The sequence below is a fragment of the Tympanuchus pallidicinctus genome, unplaced genomic scaffold, assembly GCF_026119805.1.
Source record: "Tympanuchus pallidicinctus isolate F22 unplaced genomic scaffold, pur_lepc_1.0 scaffold6, whole genome shotgun sequence".
In the NCBI taxonomy this organism is placed as follows: domain Eukaryota; kingdom Metazoa; phylum Chordata; class Aves; order Galliformes; family Phasianidae; genus Tympanuchus; species Tympanuchus pallidicinctus.
This window is the reverse complement of record NW_026294780.1, coordinates 43,459,018-43,477,594: the sequence shown is the minus strand read 5'-3', so window position 1 is coordinate 43,477,594 and position 18,577 is coordinate 43,459,018. Positions and strand designations below refer to the sequence as shown.

The window sequence follows — 18,577 nt, the reverse complement described above, 5'->3', positions numbered from 1 at the left end:
GCGACAAAGCAGATGAGGGGTCTGCAGCACAGGCCTTATGAGGAGTGGCTGAGGGAGCTGGGTTGTTCAGTCTAGAGAAGAGGAGGCTCAGGGGAGACCTCATTGCACTCTACAAATGCCTGAAGGGAGGTTGTGCCAAGGAGGGGTATGGCCTCTTCTCTCAGGCAACAAACAGGACCCGGGGAAATGGCTGCAGTTGTATCAGAGGAAGTTTAGATTAGACATAAGGGAGAACTTTTTTCTCTCGATGAGTAGTCAGGCTGCCCAGGGAGGTGGTGGAGGCGCCGTCCCTAGCAGTGTTCAAGAGACCTCTGGATGAGGAGCTACAAGATTTGGTTTAGTTTGTGGTAGCAATGGTAATGAGAAGACAGTTGGACTAGATGATCTTACAGGTTGTTTCGAACCTTGTGATTCTATGATTCTGTGATTCTATTCCAGGGAGACCTGAAAGAGGCCTTTCAGTATCTAAAGAGAGGCTGTAAGAAAGAAGGGGACAGAGCCTTTTAGCAGGGTTTGTTTTGACAGGACAAGAGGAAATGGTTTCAAACTAATTTAGACTGGATATAAGAAAAAGCTTTTTACAATCAGGGTGGTGAGACACAGGTTGCCCAAGGAGGTGGTGGATGTCCTCATCTCTGGAAACACCCAAGGTCAGGCTGGAGGGGCTGCAAGCACCTGACTGCACTGCAGGCATCACTGTTCACTGCAGGGGAGTTGAATCAGATGGCCTTTAAGTGTCCTTTCCACAGTTCTGACAGTTCTATGATTCTACAAGATTCCTCCATTTTGGCCATTTGAGCTATTACTGGATTTTCTTACAAGAAAACAACTCTATTCATCACATGGTCTAGTATTAAATGTGGAGGCTGGTGGCCCTGCATGTGGCAGGGGGGTTGGAGATTCATGATCCTTTAGGTCCCTTCCAATCCTGGCCATTCTGTGATTTACTATCAAACAGAAAGGACATTCACACGGGACCTTCTCACCTTTAGATAAAGGCAAGGTGATGATGGCCTCACTGCTGATACTGAGTAGAGCTGCCCACGGGCTGCTCTGCTACCATTAGCTGGCCATGATTATTTATCCAGCAGACAAGCATTCTTGCAGTCCAAGACACAGCAAAAAGCCACGCTGGATATACAGCACAGCAGAAAGCCTGCTCAAGTTGACTTGGATGAGACAGCTGGGCTGCACCACAGAGCGACTCCGGTTGTAAAAGACCTTACAGACCACCTGCTTCGAGCTCAGAGTTCAGCAACCATCCAACCCCGCCCCACCTCATCATGGCGGCGCCGCCACTTCCGCTCTCTCTCCCGCCCCCTCCGACGCCACCACCGCCGCCGGGCGGCGCAGGGGCCGCCGGGAGGGCAGCGCAGCCGGGCGCAGCGCGGCCCCGTGGCGCGGGGCAGGGCGGGAGCGGTAGCGGCGGCGCCGTGGGGCTGCGGGAGCGGCGGCGCTCCCCGCCTTCCTCTCCGCGTCGCTCCGCGCTCAGGCCCGGGAGGACGGACTCCCCCCTCACCCCCTCCCACCCTCTCCGCCCCGGGCGGCGGCGGAGGAGGCGGCGGGGAGCGGCGCGGCAGCGGAAGGAGCAGGTGAGTGCGGCGGAGCAGCCGGGGCGCGGGAGGACCGGGAGGGAGAGAGAGGGGAGAGAAAGGAAAAAGGGAGGGGGGAAAGGAGGAGGTGAGGGAGCCGCTCGGCAGGCGGCCCGCCGGGGCCTTCCGCGTTCTCGTCTGCGGGCTGTTTGTGTGGCTCCTTTTGTCCTTGCCGTCAGTGGGCCCCTTCTCCCGCTCTAACCGTGAGGGAGTTTCCGCTTTGTCAGGTTGCCGGTTGCCTGGAGTCTACGCACTAACCGCCCTCCCCTCCTCCCCCCTTCAGCATAGGGCGCCCTGTGGGGCGGTCTGCTCCCCCTCCCCCCTTCGCTTCGCCTCTGCACTGCATCCCCGCCCCAGAACCCCCATTTCCTCTCTCCTCTCTGCCAGTAGTAGATCGGGAGGGAGGCACGGCCTCGCTGTGGGGTTCACTGTGCTGCTGCCTGTCCGCTGCTCAGCTGGTTAGCTGAGGTGAGGCAGTGTGCCACGTGTTAACGTGGCTGTCAGCTTGCAGGTAGTGGGCATCCAGCACGCTTGGTATCATGCCACAGAGTCGTAGAACGGCTTAGCTTGGAAGGAATCTCTCAGATCACCTAGAAGGCTGAGCGAGCTTAGGTCTGTCCTCACCAGTCTGTGTGGACTGCCTCTTGATCTGCTGGAACATCTTCTAGTAGGAGGAGTAGGTGAGGTATGGAGTACTGCGTATCTTCTGTTGGCATCCTCAGGCCTTGTTATTCGTTTATCTGTTCAGATGTAGAAAGCTAATCATGTTTTTATGTCGGTGAGAAGGCAGTTGTCTGTCATCCCTAATGGAGAAACGTCCTATGTTAAATTAGTGATAGCTTCAGATGGGTTAACACCGTATGGCTGTAGAAATAAACTTGGAATAATTTCTATCAGACAGGCTTCTTAGTTAAAATTGAAAGCTGCTAGGCTGGCATCGCATAGATGTCCCATCCCAACAAGTATAGGAATCTTGAAAATTGGTTAACTACATGTTTTACTGTTTTTAGCAGTATTCTTAGGTAATGAAAATATGGAAATTATTCAGGTGTCACTATTTGATTAGCACTGTGCTGTGGAAATGTGAATGTTGTGATTAGAAGCTAAAGCCTTTCAGCTCAAACCTCTTCATTTGGAAAAATGGAGAGGAGCCCTGGCACCTTCCTCTTTTTAAGCTTCTATTAAGTCTTGGTTGTCAATGATTTAATTTATCCTGGAGTATTGCAATCAGTTTGTGTCTTAAGTTATATTAGATTTTAATTTCTAAAATTTGATTGTTACTTTGAATAGGTGTTATTTACTGCTTCACAGGTAGGGTGTTGATGATATTTAGGCTGTGCGTGGTGTGCACGTATGCATGCGTGGATGTTGCCATACTTGATACCAATGGCTTGGACTTTAAAGGAGACTTCATCTCCTTAGAGTTGTTGTGAACTTTGTTTGTGCTGTGTTATTTCTCAGTTACTACTTTACTTGTAGAACCAGGATTGATGTTTGCAGAGGACTGGATTAGGGTTTTCTAACAGGAAAAAAGCACATTTCAGATGTTTTTCACTTGTTATGACTTTGTGTAACATCATACTTCTATTGAAGAGAAGTATTAAGTGAAAGTATTAAGACTTCCAAAGGTAGGAGTGCTGATAGTAAGCAGAATGTTGCGGAATATTGTGTCAATCGTATAACACTTCAGTGATTTCAGTTACTTACTTATTGCCCTATAGATATACTCAAATCCAGCTACATTTAGGTGTAGGATGTTACTTTATAAATGTATATTTCACTCCAAATTACATTTCAGATAGTGAGAAACAATCTGTTACTGACATTCTGGAGGAGTTACTCCTTTCGAGAATAACATTGGTGTATCTATAAGTGAACAAGTTGTTACAGTGGTGGAACAAGTTGTTATACTGAATGTACAATGAAACAGTCCAGCAAATACTGTTCCCATATGGACAGGTAATGATTTGTGGTTGTTACAGTTAAAACCTTAGGTATAGAATTAAAGAGATCAACTTTATCCTCCTAAATAAGTATCTTAGTGTTTTTGTTATGGAAGTTAATATATTTGTTAATAGTAAGACACTATTGCAGAATTTGCAGATGCTTCACAAACCCTAAGAAGGTTTAACCATGCAATAGAGAGTTAGATATATTTCTGTTTAGAAACTTAAATTGTTGTCATAATTATTTGAAATAATACAGGGAATAGTACAGGAAATCTGGATGCTTAAGGCTTGGCCCACACCGATGCTCAGTGTTGTGTGAACCCCTGGGCAGTTCAGGCTGCAGAGTTGGATGGGTCAGGGAAATGATGGGTCAGCAGTGCGGGGTGGGCAGCAGGGCTGTGATGGTAAAGCAGCATGAGATGGATGTGAAGGAGTGAGCAAGCTGTGGGAATTATTATTGGGTGTTTAATCTCAGTTATCCATTAATTTGCCGTTAGAAGAATCTGGAAACATTTTACTTAAGCTTTCTGTTCCTTTCCCCTCATAATACTTGTCTGTGACCAAGGGGAATGCTTCTGTGCTTGTCAGTAAAGCTGCCATTTTGCATCTAGAATGTCAAGTACAGCATTGTTTTAGTGATTTTTTTGCTTTTCTGCCTTGCTTGGTCTTGGGGGGATTGAGAACAGGAGTGATTGTATACTGAGATACATCCTCCCACACGTGATGTGCATCTTTCAGTGTGTGGATATTGTTCAGTTTGTCTCTGAATTACATGCCTGGACTCTAACCCTGCCCTCCTGTCTCACCGCTCTGTTCTCTGACAAGGGAATTCTCACCGTGCAGTTCTGGCTGCAGGAATGTGGTAGATAATGTGTGATAGGTTATCTGTGTATACAGAAAGCAATGTGCTGTGCAGTCCCAGCATGCTGTTTTCATTTGCTTAAAATTATTTCTTATGAAGTAGCCCTTCTGTTTGGAAATCATATAGTTCTAATAGGAAACCAATGGGTGTGGAGCAGAGCGTAAGGGTAGAATTGACAGGATGCTACTTGTATTTTATTTTCAAGTTTCGAGTGTTTATTTGATTGAAAATCAGTTGGTTGTTGTATTTTTCTTTTCTCAAACCTTAAAAGATTCAGGGTTGGATGATGTTTTCTTAATTCCCTCATAGGTATCGGCCTAAGTTTGGTGAAGTGTGTAGTTGAAATGAAATTATCCATTTGGTTACAGTGATATTCTCCCCTCCTTCCTTCTATTCTTTTAGACCTAGACCTCATCATTTTCTATAGAGTTGAATTCCAAGAAGGCATTAATTGCTGGGAAAAGGGTAACATGGTGATGTTTGTTAATTTTGGGTTTTCTTTGCTTTTTTTTTTTAAAAAAAAAAAAGTGTATTTTGCCTCTGATTTATTTGGGAATAAAAGGATATTCACGTTAGGAGGCAAAATGATTGCAATTATGTTGTATTTGTATCCTGCTCTCATGTTGCTGTGCTGTACTTACGTATTAGGTGCACTCATTTTATCTGTCCTTCATGTGTTGAACCCCCTGCCACTGCTGGTGCCGTTCTTCTAACCCTTTTTGTTTCAGATATGGCTCTTTTTACTGTGACCATTTAAACAGAGCTCAATATTTGGAATCTGATTGTCTTAATAAAAAATGCTTTTGCATACATCAGTATATTTTTGTATCCTGTATTCAAGAATAGCTGCATGGAACTTTACAAATTCAGTGGGGTTTTTTTTGTTTGTTTGTTTTTGTTGTTTTTTCTTTGCTAAAATACAGAATGGAACAGTCCTGAAACAGGATGGTGCTCAGCTAGCCTAGGGGTGATGTTTGCTTTCTAACTTCAATGATTTATCCTGTCAGACTTTGTAACTACTGCTGCACATTGAGCTGTCCACAATGACTCCTAATTATTTTTTCTCAGAAGACTGGACTAATTTGAACTCATCAAGTATTTAGATAAAATCATTTCTTCTTGTGTGCATTACATTGTATTTAATTGCATTTCATCTGTTGTTGTATTACTCGATTTTCTAACTCTATTAGATCTTTCTGGAAATCTTTCTCCTCTACAATTTTTACTAACCCAAATAATTTCCTACTACTGGCGAATTCTCCAGTTTCACTGTCTGCTTCCATCCTCTAGAGCACTAATTAATATTAGCCACTGTTTTTAATGTCTGGTATATACACCACATGGTTATCTTTTGCTCTCTGAGTGCTTGGTTATCTGAACCTTGCTTGGGAGATGGCCTTCAGATCACCAATGGCTTGGAGGAGGAGTCAGTAGAGCTGAGCTGGGGAGTGGCTCAAGTGCAAGTACACAGCATTAGCTTCCTTCTGTTGTGTATAAGGGAGCTGAAGCAGTCACTAAAAGCTATTTCCTTCATAGAAAGTGCACCGATGTCAGACCGATAAGTGAGGTCTCATCACTGAATTACAGTGGGATTCAGATCATGTATTTCCACCATGGTACAAGGAAAATAAGAACAGGTATTATCAAAGTGCCAGTTGTAAAATTTAGGCTGCAGTGGTGTTATATTTTGTATACAAACATATGTTATCATCAATTCCTTCTGCTGTAGAATGGAAGCTTACAGTCTGAATGCTATGGGAGCATATGCTGATCGGACTGGTGATGTTTTGTACTAATCCAACCTGCTGGGGGCTAGATTAGGTATCTGTTCTTCTGGTTGTGTGAATGAGCTTTCTGTCACTTGTGGCTCGTGTTTGGGTGTTAGAAATTAGCTACTTGTGCGCGCGTTGAACAGAATAACCCAAGGATAAGAGCAGAAAGGTAGGAGATTAGTGCTTGGCTAATCATTCTGTACTGACTACTGAGCTCCAGAATGGAAGTTGCTGTAAAGTAGTTGGGTTTTTGAGTGGTATTTAAATTGTTCTGCAGCTGGCAGGCTTTCTCAAATTGGTTGTTTTTTATGTGTTGTTGGGTGTTTGTTTTTTTTTTTTTGGTGCAGATTGGTAGCCCTTAAAAAATGGACAGTAGTTGTTAGAGCCCATTTTGCCCTTTTTGTACAGTCCATCTCAAGTGCCCAATATCATGCTTTATTTTTATACTGTTTTGTTTTCTGTATTCAGTAACTCCTTTCTTTATCAGGTAAGATAAGTTGTGAGTTATTATTTGTCAAACTTGCATTCTGTTTTCTTCAAAATCTGTTTTTAATGAAAAGTAGTTACTACTTTATAAACTTAAGAATTGTATCGCAGCATCGTTTGTTTTTTTTTTCCAATACTCAGCCAGTCCCAAATAGTTGTACAGTACAAACCAGTAATAAATGCAGAGTGTGGATGCTCTCAGGATGGTTTCCAGTAGGTTCTCATATGTAACAATGAAAAAAACAAGAGGAAAAGAAGAAATGGAACTCTCATTTTTAGATGCATTTCTGAAAATGGGAGTTTTTAGTGGGCAGAACCTGTTTCTGGGAGACTGGCGAAGTAACGTCAAAAGATTTTTTCACTTGAAGTCACTTGAGCTGTTGCACAAAGGTACATGACAAGAATCTGTGCAGTGTATTGTTTGCTACCGAAATGAATAACGCTGTATGATCTTTCCTGGAGGGAAGCTGAAGAATCCAAAGCAGTTCATAAATAAAGTAAAAATTTGTCATTACCGCTGTTCTATTGACTAGTTTGAAACAGAAGCATTCCTTGTAATTAAAGACATTTCACTCATTTATGACTTTTTTTTTTTTAATTTCTTCATCACCTCTGCAGCAACTCTTGCAACGTGTATCATGCTATTTTGTTTATGTGAGTTCAGTGTCAATAGGCCCAGACTGAAGGATTTTACAGTTTTGCTTTCTTTTTTGGTTGAAGTAGTACAAAATGTCAAAAATTAGAAGGAAGGTCACAGTGGAAAATACCAAGACCATATCCGATAGCACATCCAGAAGACCCAGTGTGTTTGAAAGGCTTGGACCCAGCACTGGAAGTACTGCAGAGGTGAGTTGTGAAAACATTCTTCTTTTCTTCCCCACCCCGGCATCTTCTTTTCCAGGATTTAGATGGTGGGAAAGAGTAGCTCACAAGTGCCAAATACTCAGCTGTCACAGATGTTAGTAAAGGTGAAAAGAATTCCTTAACGCATGGGTGTCCAAAATTCTAGTACTAGAACTTTCACATTACCTGTGTTGTCCCATCTTCTGGAGAAGAGCAATAGTACTGTACTCTTTAATACTATTTCCACCAACTTAAATTTTGCTCTGCCAAACCTGATGCTCGTTGTTGATTATTATTATTTTTTTTTAGAGTTATATTACTGATAGACAGAAATTACAGATAAGTGGGAGTTAATGTGGAGTCATTTGTTTGTTCTGCCACACTCACACCAATGGTATTTCCAGAAATGAGTGTGAAATTCACCCAGTGATGTCTGTCTCTTAGACACAGTGCCGTAACTGGCTGAAGACTGGCAACTGCCTCTATGGGAACACATGTAGATTCGTACATGGCCCTTCACCACGAGGTAAAGGCTATAGCAGCAGTTATAGAAGGTAAATCAAGAACTCACTTTGAATTCTTCACATGCTGTAGGAAAATAGCTTTTACGACTATGTCTTTTGTTTTTGTCTTTAAATAATGAAATGCTGTGGTGTGCCTAATGGTATGTTATATCAGTAACCAGTTGTATCGTGAAGCTGCTCAAAGCAATTGATTTGGCAATGTGCAGTGGGTTTACCCAAGATTTTTGTGTGCATGCAGCTTTATAAAATGGAGTCCACTGAATACAGATTAACTTCTTGGATTACTTGAAGTAGGAAAATCAAGTACCTTACTGCATTATTTTTTTTGACTGTAGCATCACTGCAGCTTCTGAATGCCTTTCTGTCCTTTACTAACACATCGTGTTGTAACTACTTACAGCAGCAATCTCATACTTGTAATCCTTCTGCCTTCACTACTTTGTCTCACAAGTAAGGTATCTCTGTCCTTTCTCTACAGCAGCAACTCTTCAAAACAGAATTTTGTGACTTTATCAGATATTGGGCAAATAGATCGAGAGGAAATTCAAAAAATTACCACACACACATGTGTATATATATAATTTTTTGTCTCTTTGTATGTTGTTATCATTTTAAAGTACTTTTTTCCCCACTGTCCTTTGTGTGGTGCAACACTGTATGCTTGTTTAACAAATTAAATGTTAATAATAAGTTTTACTGTTGTCATTACAAAGGACCAAAAAGATAGCATAGTTTTCTCATAACACCCCTTTGTATGAAAGCTTCACATTTTACAAATGACTGTTTCCTGATGCTGCAGTAATGTCAGTGTCACCTGTAGATTATGGATAGGAGCACTGAAGCATCAAGATGTAAAGCAACACGGTGAAGGTCAAACAGGAAGGCTGGCAGGAGGTTCTGGTTCTGTTTTCTGTTCCTGTGCCACACTCTCAGGATGGCCTTGACTTTGCTTATTTGATCTCCCTTTGCTTCTAAGGTGGTAGCAGCTGGGATACAAAATATGTCAGTAAGTTCAATGTTTCTTTCAGTGTATGAAAGATCTTATTCTGTTCTGCACAGAACGTTCCAAATGTGGGGAAAAATGTGTGACTTACTGATAGAGAGAAGTTTAAAAACTTGAATGTGGTGCCTCACTTTCTCTTTGCTTTCAAGTATTTGGAACATGCAGTGTGTGATTCTGCTTGGTCATTTGAAGAGCAGTCATGTTTCTTTTAATAACTAAAGCTTTGTTTCTGCTTCACTGTCACCACTAACACTTAAGAATAATGCTGATTTATTACTAAATTTTTCTTCCTATTAGAATATTAAAAAGATCAAAGGGTAGATCTGGCTTTTCATTTGCTTGATACCTTTGGCATTCAACATTTAGTATGTTTTGAAAAAAGAAACACTACTGCAACTACAAAAAGAGGGAGGCCAACCCTCCCACCAGAACAAACAAATGAGAAAAGCACTCTTCTGAAGTTTCTCTTGATAGCTCTTGGCTAGGCACAGAAAAAGCTGTTTCACTTGCATAATAAAAATGTTATTTTTACGCTATTTAACATTGCAGATTTTTTTTACAAATGCTGTACAGATATTTTAAATGCTATCTATTGCCTTTGTGCAAGTCAAGCTAATGCTGATTCCACGTCAGTTCAGTTTAAGCAGTATCTGTGATCAGGTACCTGGGGCATATTGGTGGTGTGACTGCAAGCATTCAGCCTTCCCTGTTGGTGAAGTCTTTTGTCTGGTTAGCAGACAGCTTGGCTGGGAGCAGCACATTGTACTGCCTTTCTGTCTCGCTCCTCCTATTTCATACCTGCCTGAAGGAAGTCTCACTGTTAATGGTTTTATGTGACCATAATGCTTCCATGCCTCCTGTAGTTCAGAGCATTGTCAGCCAGTAGGAAGGCTTGTCTCTGAAGTATTAAAAAAAAGCCTCTTAAAGGGAGCATGCATACACTTTCAGCATTAATGCTGCTGCTTGCAGCATGAGTTTTCATCTTTCTGTTAGAAACAGCCAGTATATTTTTGTATATAAAGTTTTCATAATAAGCTTAAGAATACAGTAATAGAGCTGCCTGTCTTCCAGGCATCTGAAGTAAGGAGAAGCCAATAAGGAAAGACATGCATGTAAATAAGCCTTCCCATGAGGAATTTTACCCTCTTTCTCTTCTAACTGGCTTTTTGTTAGTTGCTTGGCAGCTTTCCTGTTTGTCTTACAGCATTGTTAGGATCAGTCATTTTGTACTGCTTTTCTGTTGCCTGCCTGAACTTCTGCAGTCTGAATCCTTACTCTAGATTTAAAAAACAAACTGAAACTCCAATAGTAGTAGGTTTAAAAAAAAAAAAAAAAGTATGGATTTTGAAAAGTACAAACACTGTGGTACAGGAGATTGAAAGCAGGATGTCTAATGAGCATTCAGTTATGTGTGTTATGTACTGATCTGCCTATACACACCCATGCACATACATACACCCACTATTTTCTCTTCTAGTGGTACTGTAATGTGTGCCTGTTCCAGGGGGCTGTTTCTGGCACTGGAAGGTAGAAGCAAACAGGAATATGCAAAACTTATGTTTCCTAACCAAGCTGCTCTGTCTAGAAAACTGATTTGTTGCAGAAAGTAATGCTGTTCAAATCATTTCCCAGCTTAACGTTTGGAATGATGAAATTCAGCATTTGAAATATGGGCCCCACACAGAGTGCTATTTCATTAGAGATAATTTTTTCCCACTTAATCATTTTCTTTCAGTGTACAGTGGAAATACTGTGGAGCCTTTTATGTGAAGGGCTCTACCAGTTGCGCTGTAGACTTGTGTTGTTGAACTGTGGAATAAAATGGTATTTTCCTGTTGAAACTCAGCAGAGTGTATTGGAATAACGGAAAGCCTTCTTTTGGAAAGGAGAAAAACAACGTGCAGGAAGGAGGCCCTTTCTTAAAATTAATCTTGTGGTGCACCTCGTGGCAAAGTTAGCCAGTTGCCAACTTTGTTTTTCTGTGTATTAAACCAGAATATCTGAAAACAGTCACAGCTTCCTGAGTAACTACTTCTTTAATAAAATGAGACTGAAAATTTCTTAAAACTTCTGTCTCTCTTGTGTTTTATGTTATGATGTTTGGTGGAAGGAAGTGTGCAGAACAACTGGTTGATTACCTTCAGTCCAGTGTTCTCCTAAAGCCAAAAAAGTAAAATATAATAATAAAAAGAAAGATGCTAACCAACCAAGTAGACAAAAAACAAGAAGCAGAAGAGCATAACAACAGAATCCTCATGCTGTAGCATTTTTCTTTCCTGTGATTTCCTGATGACTTTTGTAATCTTAAAGCAAATCTGAATACTCTTAATAAGCTGAGTTCTTTCTTCCTCCCTCCCCTTTCCACATGGGAAAAGCTATTCAGGTTGAAATAACTTCATCTTTTTTCCACTCCAAATAAAAAAGTAAAAACAAACCAGAATTACATATAAAATGAAGTATTATATGTATCTAGAGAGTATGTGAACTACATTCAATGCAAGTTCTGCTTTCTCCTTCAGCCATCAGGTTTTCCTGAGAATTACTATTCTTGAGAAACAATGTTACTAGTATACTATCTATAATCTCTTTTGTGTTTTAAATTAATGTTTAGTTTTTGTAAATGTGGATCCTTTGTTCCATACCTGAAGTACCATTAAAAAGTTTAAGCTTTGAATTGCCACTTTAATGTTGGAAGATGGTTTGGAATGCTTTCAGAGAATTTTGGTAGTACAAAGGAATTCTGTTCCTAAAATGGGAGGGAAAAAAAGTACCTTGAATTATGACTTTCATAGAAATCAGGTACTTTAGAGATGATATAGTTTTGCAGTCAGGGAAATTAACTTGTTTGTATTTGTATGCTGAGTATTTTTTTGGTCCTTGTTAGTGCTGAAAGAAGCAGCACGCTAGTTCTGTTTCTTTCCTCTGACACTGAGTGATCTTATTTACAACTGCATGATGAATTAAATGCATTTAGTGACGAGAACAGTCACTGTTTTTTTTTCTTCTTACATCTCAGGACATTTAACCTTGTAATGCTATTTAAAGAATTACATACAGATAACATTGCCAAGGAGGAAGTGGAAGCAAATTACTGTGTATCAAATGAGCACAGGTTGAAAATGAAATCTTACTAGTTTAAATATTTTTACGTGCATATGCTGAAGGAGAAACTTTACGAATTATCTATTGCATGACAAAGATGTGGGAGAAACAACTATTTTTAAAGGGAAACTAATTCAGACTGGAAAAAGAAGCAAATACGATTTTTTAAAATACAAATATTAGATATAGCTTCTAATCAGCTAAAATAGCATTTGTAGTTCTTTATTACTTTAATGTAAATGCTTAGTTACACATCCAATACTTTCATACAACCATTTCACAGAAGTATATGTAATTAAAGCTAATAGCCATCACAGAAGTGCCAAACTCGATATCAAGCTAGATTTGTATAAGAAATTTTCTTCCACTGAAAGATCATTTGAAGGAGCTGCTATGTCCCCTTTGCCTCAGAGCTTGTTAAGCACAAGAGTTGTTCTCTTTTAACCAATGGGGGATAAATCAACTTTCAACTTTTAAATCTACAGTAGAAAGTGATAGAATAGCAAAGATAGCTTGAGAAGTACGGTGTATCCACTCTCCCTTCTCTCACCACAGTAATGCCTTTAACAGAAAACACAGTTGTATGACTGGTAGAGTTCATCCAATATCTTAAAACTGAATAATAAAAGAATGATATTAATGCAAGATGGAAAACAGAGGAGGCCTCCAAGAATATTCCTCTGCTTCGTGGCCTTGTGATAGCTATTCTTTGTTAGCACTCTGACCAAGGTCATGAGTGGATGACAAATAAGTCAGATGATCAGTGCTTATGGACTTGCATCTGTGTTTGGAGTTTTGCTTCCGTGTAGCTAGCTGCTGTTGTTCAGTAAATTTGCTTCTGCAATAATTACATTTATGTATTTATACAGATCAACATAGCTTAGAATATAGAGGAGGCTAAAGATATTTGAAAAGACACAATCTGAATTATGGTGAAACACATTTGTATGACGATCAGAAAAAATAGGTTTGTTGGTGCTAGCATCACCTGTAGCTGATGTAGAGTGGCCACTGAGCCATGACATAGTGCCATATGTACGTACAATTAAATCTGTCTTGGTGTTCTGAAAGAGGGTTGTTTTTTTTTTAATGCTTAAGCCCATTAGAACTGAATAATTCGTTGTCATCCTCATCGCTTCTATTGAGAGATTTAGATCTCTCTCTATATACTAATAACAAGTAGAGTTAAGATTGAATTCCTTTTAAAATAATCCCACAGAACTGGTTATATTAAGTTTCTGTATTATACAGGTCACCAGAAAGGCCTACTGGAGATCTCCGGGAAAGAATGAAGAACAAACGCCAAGATGTTGAGGCTGAGCCACAGAAACGAAGTACAGAGGAATCGTCCTCTCCTGTTAGGGTAAGAATGGAGTTTGCAGAGCTCCAGAATCCCTCAGTAGCAATTGGGTGCTGCGTCCTAGAAACCTGTTTGCGGTGACTTGTAATGTTTGAAATGTTTAACGAATAGCTCATTTTGTACAATAGCACGCGGCATATTTCAATGTGAAGTGTCTTAACAGTTGTATTACTTTGCAGGGTTTTTTTTTAGCATTTTTTGATCATTTGGTTCCCAACGATTTTATAAATCCCACAGACTATATTATGCTATAAATACTGATAAACCGGTATTTAATAACAGTGCAGATTCTTTAATATTTCCAAGAAAACATATAAAGTGCTGTTTGAATCATCCATTGTTTTTCCCCCTGACATTTATTGATATCCATCGTTTACATGCATCCCTACTCCAGTTGTTCATCTCAAATTTGCTTTTGATGAGACAATGCAGTTACTGTTGTGCTGGTTCATTTCATCTTCCTCCTCATGTATTCATCAGCCATCCCAACTGCTCACTTCTGGGTTTTGTAGCAAGTCAATTCATCATCACTCTCATTTTCTATGCATCTTTCTGCAAACAACCCCCAACAATATCAGAATTTACTTCAAAATCATGTTACCTATTTCTGCACTGATGTTTCAAATAGAGGCAGAACTGGTAGCATTATCCTGCAGCCTCTGTAACAATAGCATCAGTGTATTCTTGCATTATGTTTTTTAAGACTAATTTCATATAGATATTGGTTAAAAAATTTTCTTTATGAAAAATCAGTTTTGCTTCTGCAGGTATTAACACCTTTTTTTTTTTTTTTTTTTTTCCCTCTGGATCTGTTCCTATTGCTGTGTACAATGAATTTTTCTGTGAGGTGTAAATAAATCAACAGCAGCTGCTATAATTAAATTAACTGAATGGCTTATCTTCCAATCATGTTTTCAGTTGCTGTTAATTTGTGTAAACTTTCAGTCTTTTTATTCTTTTACTTAAATGTGTTTCTTTTATTTTCTGGTAGTTTGAATAAACTGTTTAGTTATTAAGCACATGGTTGGTGGGAAAAGTGTTTTTTTTTTTCCAACCATTATTAAAAATTTACTGTAACTTCTCTCTTGGTACAACTCTTAATTTTGATGTAATTCTTGCTTTTGATTAGTTAACTGTTTTTTTATAGTATTCTATTCATGCAATAATAAAATACTCTTAATGAACTAAACCCCAAATAAACATGAACTGGAATCAAAAGGAGTTTGAGAATTAGTGGCTCTGTTAAATACCGAGGAGTTGTTCACAGGTGTTAAGCACACTGCAGAGAAATATGCTTCAATCTTATAAAACACAAGGCTGAGGAAACCACTGAATTTTTATATTAATGGCACAGAGGCAACGGTGGAAAATAAGAGAGATCCAAAGAAAATATTCAGGAGAAAATAAATGCAGAGAGATAGTCATCAAGAGTTGCATTCCAGAGAACCAGGATGTCCAAAAGAACAGAAGACTGGAGTGACTGAACTGCTTACAAAATTCTTGCTCCATCATTAGAATCGTTGTTATGGTGGAGATCTAGCTATTGACATTTTCATCTCTTACTAAAGCTTCTTAATTTTACTTGGAAATAATGGAAGGTAGCTTGCTCCATAAAAAGTTTCATAATTATGTGGTTTATTTTTCTTTTTAAATAAAGAAGAAAGAGCATTGTGCCTGCAGTCAAAATTTGTGTTTCACTGATCTACTAGCATTGAGACTTGAACAGAGAATAGTGGCTAAAAGAGAACTGGTATAAGTGAAATCTTAAATAGCTTCTTTTGAAACAAAGCTTTTGAAGACTAGATCGAAGAATAACAAATCCAATATTGCCAAATATAAAAGCCAGCTAAAGGGAAAAATTCAAATCAGTTTCAAATGATGGAGTTACAGAGGGTGCAATGATGTTTCACCTAAAGAGCAAGTACTTTAAGAATGTGGAAAAAAATGTTGGGCATCCCAAATGTCAAACTTTGCAGAAGATATGGAAACGCTGAAATCATTAACTGAAATTAATAAAGTCTGAGGAACGCCATAGGGACAGGGGAAAAGATTTTTGGCAGTACAATGGCGGATGAAACGTGGTATTGGCGAGTGCCATGCAGTGCACAGCAAGGGAAGTATTTAATACAAAGAAGTGGTGAATAAATCTTTTGAAAATCACTGAAATCATCCAGTAGGGAAATAAGTTATTGTGGACAGCTCAATGAAATCATCTATTCAAAGTGCAGTCACAGTTGCAGATACAAGAACTCAGGTATATAAAAATGGAATAGAAAATGATTAATATTGTGCTGTAGGAATTAATGGTCCAGTTTTATTTGAAATGCTGTTTCATTATGATCACCTGTATGCGAGACAATACAGTCAAAGGTCTTTTGGAAGTGGGCAAGGAGTGAGAAGGAGACTGGAGAATAGAAGAAAGGAGACGTTGTGAATGCATATAATGTATGATTGAGAGAATGTAAACTAGGTGCGTCTTGCTCATACTTTGTCCTAGTAGAAACAATGGCAAATTTGAAGGGGAAATGCTATTTACATTATATATAATAGTTCTACCTGGTTTCCAGGAGATACAGTCAAAAACCTGAATAGGTTCCACAGAAAGTTGAGACAGTGTAACTAATATAAAATCTTCCCCAAGAAAAGAGTTTTCATGTTGTTTCGAGACATAAGATAACCAGTAAAATCTGTATGCACTTAGAAAGAAAATTCCTATATGGGCAGCTTATAAAATATATCCTTTATTATTTCTTCATGTCTTGTACTATTACTTTCAGAGACAATATACTATATTACTTGGATAACTACAGTGATCTCAAGAGTTTTCTTGATTCTTAAGTTTGTATTGAGAATTATTTCAGTTCTGCATGTCAGTGTGTCAAATATGGTACAAAGAATTAGGGAAGATTCTCACTATTACCGTATTTAGTTGGAAATTCTGATATTGAATGTTGAGTTTTTCTCTAAATTGCAAGAAGGTAGTTTCACTGGAGTATTTGAAGTGTTACGTAAAGCAACTTCTGGGAGATCTGTGTCATTTGGGGAACAGTGGGAAGAACTTAATTTTCATTTAGGAAAGGTTTTTGTACAGAATGTGTATCGCGTGTTTCATATCTGTGCTTTTTGTCACTGGCTTTTGAATACTTACACTGGAAATGGAAGTCAGCATTGTCCTCCATCTCCGAAATGGAATCTATCTGTTCATTTCAGGGAAGCTTCATTTTCGTGTGTGTTTGTGTTGTATAGTAGTAGTTTTCAATATGAAGATATATTATGCGTAGAGTAAAATAGTATTGTACTTAACCAAAAGATTATATAGGTATATACATGATAGCTTGTTCTAGAATTAAAGCAATAGGCGCTTCTGAGCTAGTTTATAATGCTGCTGTACGTATGTGTAGTGGCAAGGCTGAAACTGAAGCTTCTGCCTTGTTAGAACTGTAGATGGTAAGAACCTTTTAAATGTTCTCCCTGTCAGCATTGGCAAAATACCACTTAATGACTAGAGGCATGTTTTGCGGACTGAATGAGTCCTTTAGTGCTTGGCCATAGTCCTTTGGCTGTAGTGGGAACTTGAAGTAGACCTCAAGTCTTGTGCTGGCGAGTGCCAATTATGTCTTAGGAAGTGTGGAACTTCAACTTCAGTAGATGTTAAATTTAATAAAATCTCATAGCATTCAGTTGTAATGTGTTTTTTTGTTTTTTCTTGAGTAGCATTTATTCTGAAGTTCAACGTTAAATGTAATCACCTGTTTAACACATGAATAGTTTAACTTTGAGCATATACCTGAAAACAGCATAGTCAAGGTCTTCTAAATTATTGTCTACGCTTAGAGAATCGTAGAATCACCAAGTTTGGAAAAGAACTCCAAGATCATCCAGTCCAATCATCCACCTACCACCAGTATTTCCCATTAAACCTTGTCTCTCAGTACAACATTTCTTCAACACATCCAAGGATGGTGACTCCACCGCCTCCCTGGGCAGCCTGTGCCACTGACTCACCACTCTTGGAGAAGAAATTTTTCCACATATCCAACCTTAACCTCCCCTGATTCAACTTAAGCCCGTTTTTTTATCTTTTTTATTAAATACTCTAAAGGTTTAATGTTTCTCTTCCAGTAAATGGAGGTTTTTTTCAGTCTGCAGAAAAGTAGTTTGCAGATGTGTCAGAAGTGGATGTAGTATCTTCAACTTCAAATGAAAGACGTGCTTTTGTCCTTTAGGAGGACAATTTACTTTATTCTTGCTTTGTAAGGGAAAGAGAAAAAGTGATGTAAAGTACAGGAATGCCTATAAGGATATGAATGAATTATTTGCTTATTAACTAGTATCAACCATAGTGTGAGGGAATGAAATTCATTGTAAGTAAAACGACTACCGTAAAAGGAATATATTGAAGACTATTCCATGAGAAAATGTGAATGTGTTTTAAACCATCATAACTTAAATGCTTCAACTGTGTGCCCTGGGAAAATATACTCAGTTTTTAAGCTCAGATTTTTTTTTTTTCAAGATGCAGTGCTACCAGAGTATTTTCTTCTGACACTTAAACTCAAGTTGTTGAGCATATGGACGGGCTCAGATGCAGTTGTGCTGACTTGTGAAATAGCATGCTTACATAAAACTTGTCTGTTCCCTTCCCCTACATTCAGTAGTTAATAAAATTCCTTACATAGATGATTTTGTTCTTGGTTCTTTTTTAGAAGTATGATTTTCCCACTGTTGCCGCTACTGAATCTGTCCACTGAAAGGAGAAAATAAAAGCTGTTTCAGAATGTTGGGTTGGGTTTTAAAGTTTGGAGATGTAGGTGAGATACGTACCGGTTCTGTATGGTTGCTAACTTGGACTTTTAAGTTGTTCTTGAAACATTCTGATGAAACTGCAGGTTCTTTGGTGGCATGTTGCTTTGTGAGTTGGCCTTGAGATGTTTTTTAAAGTTAGTATCTATGAGGGGTATCCTGACATGCTGGTTTGATGGTACCGAATAGTGTTGAATTAATAGAACCTGGTGTTTTTAAGAATTAATGTCTATTATTGTAATTATAAGAATTAGTTGGATTATATAGCAAAAATAAGCATT

At 38.9% G+C, this 18,577-nt stretch overlaps 1 protein-coding gene across 6 annotated transcripts in view; it reads left to right on the top strand.

Annotated features, from left to right (window-relative positions):
- The first annotated feature begins 1,413 nt into the window (after positions 1–1,413).
- ZC3H13 (zinc finger CCCH-type containing 13) overlaps positions 1,414–18,577 on the top strand; it is a 44,681-nt gene continuing 27,517 nt past the window's right edge. For 2 of the 6 annotated variants that reach the window (XM_052664524.1, XM_052664522.1), the window contains exons 1-3: positions 3,937–7,507; positions 7,949–8,058; positions 13,385–13,496. In XM_052664524.1, the coding sequence (XP_052520484.1) occupies positions 7,391–7,507; positions 7,949–8,058; positions 13,385–13,496 (339 nt within the window). In that variant the 5' untranslated portion in view covers positions 3,937–7,390. Of the gene's footprint in view, positions 1,593–3,934; positions 7,508–7,948; positions 8,059–13,382; positions 13,497–18,577 lie in introns of those variants that run through there. The other 4 variants (XM_052664519.1, XM_052664518.1, XM_052664521.1 and 1 more) reach the window with 4 other exon arrangements.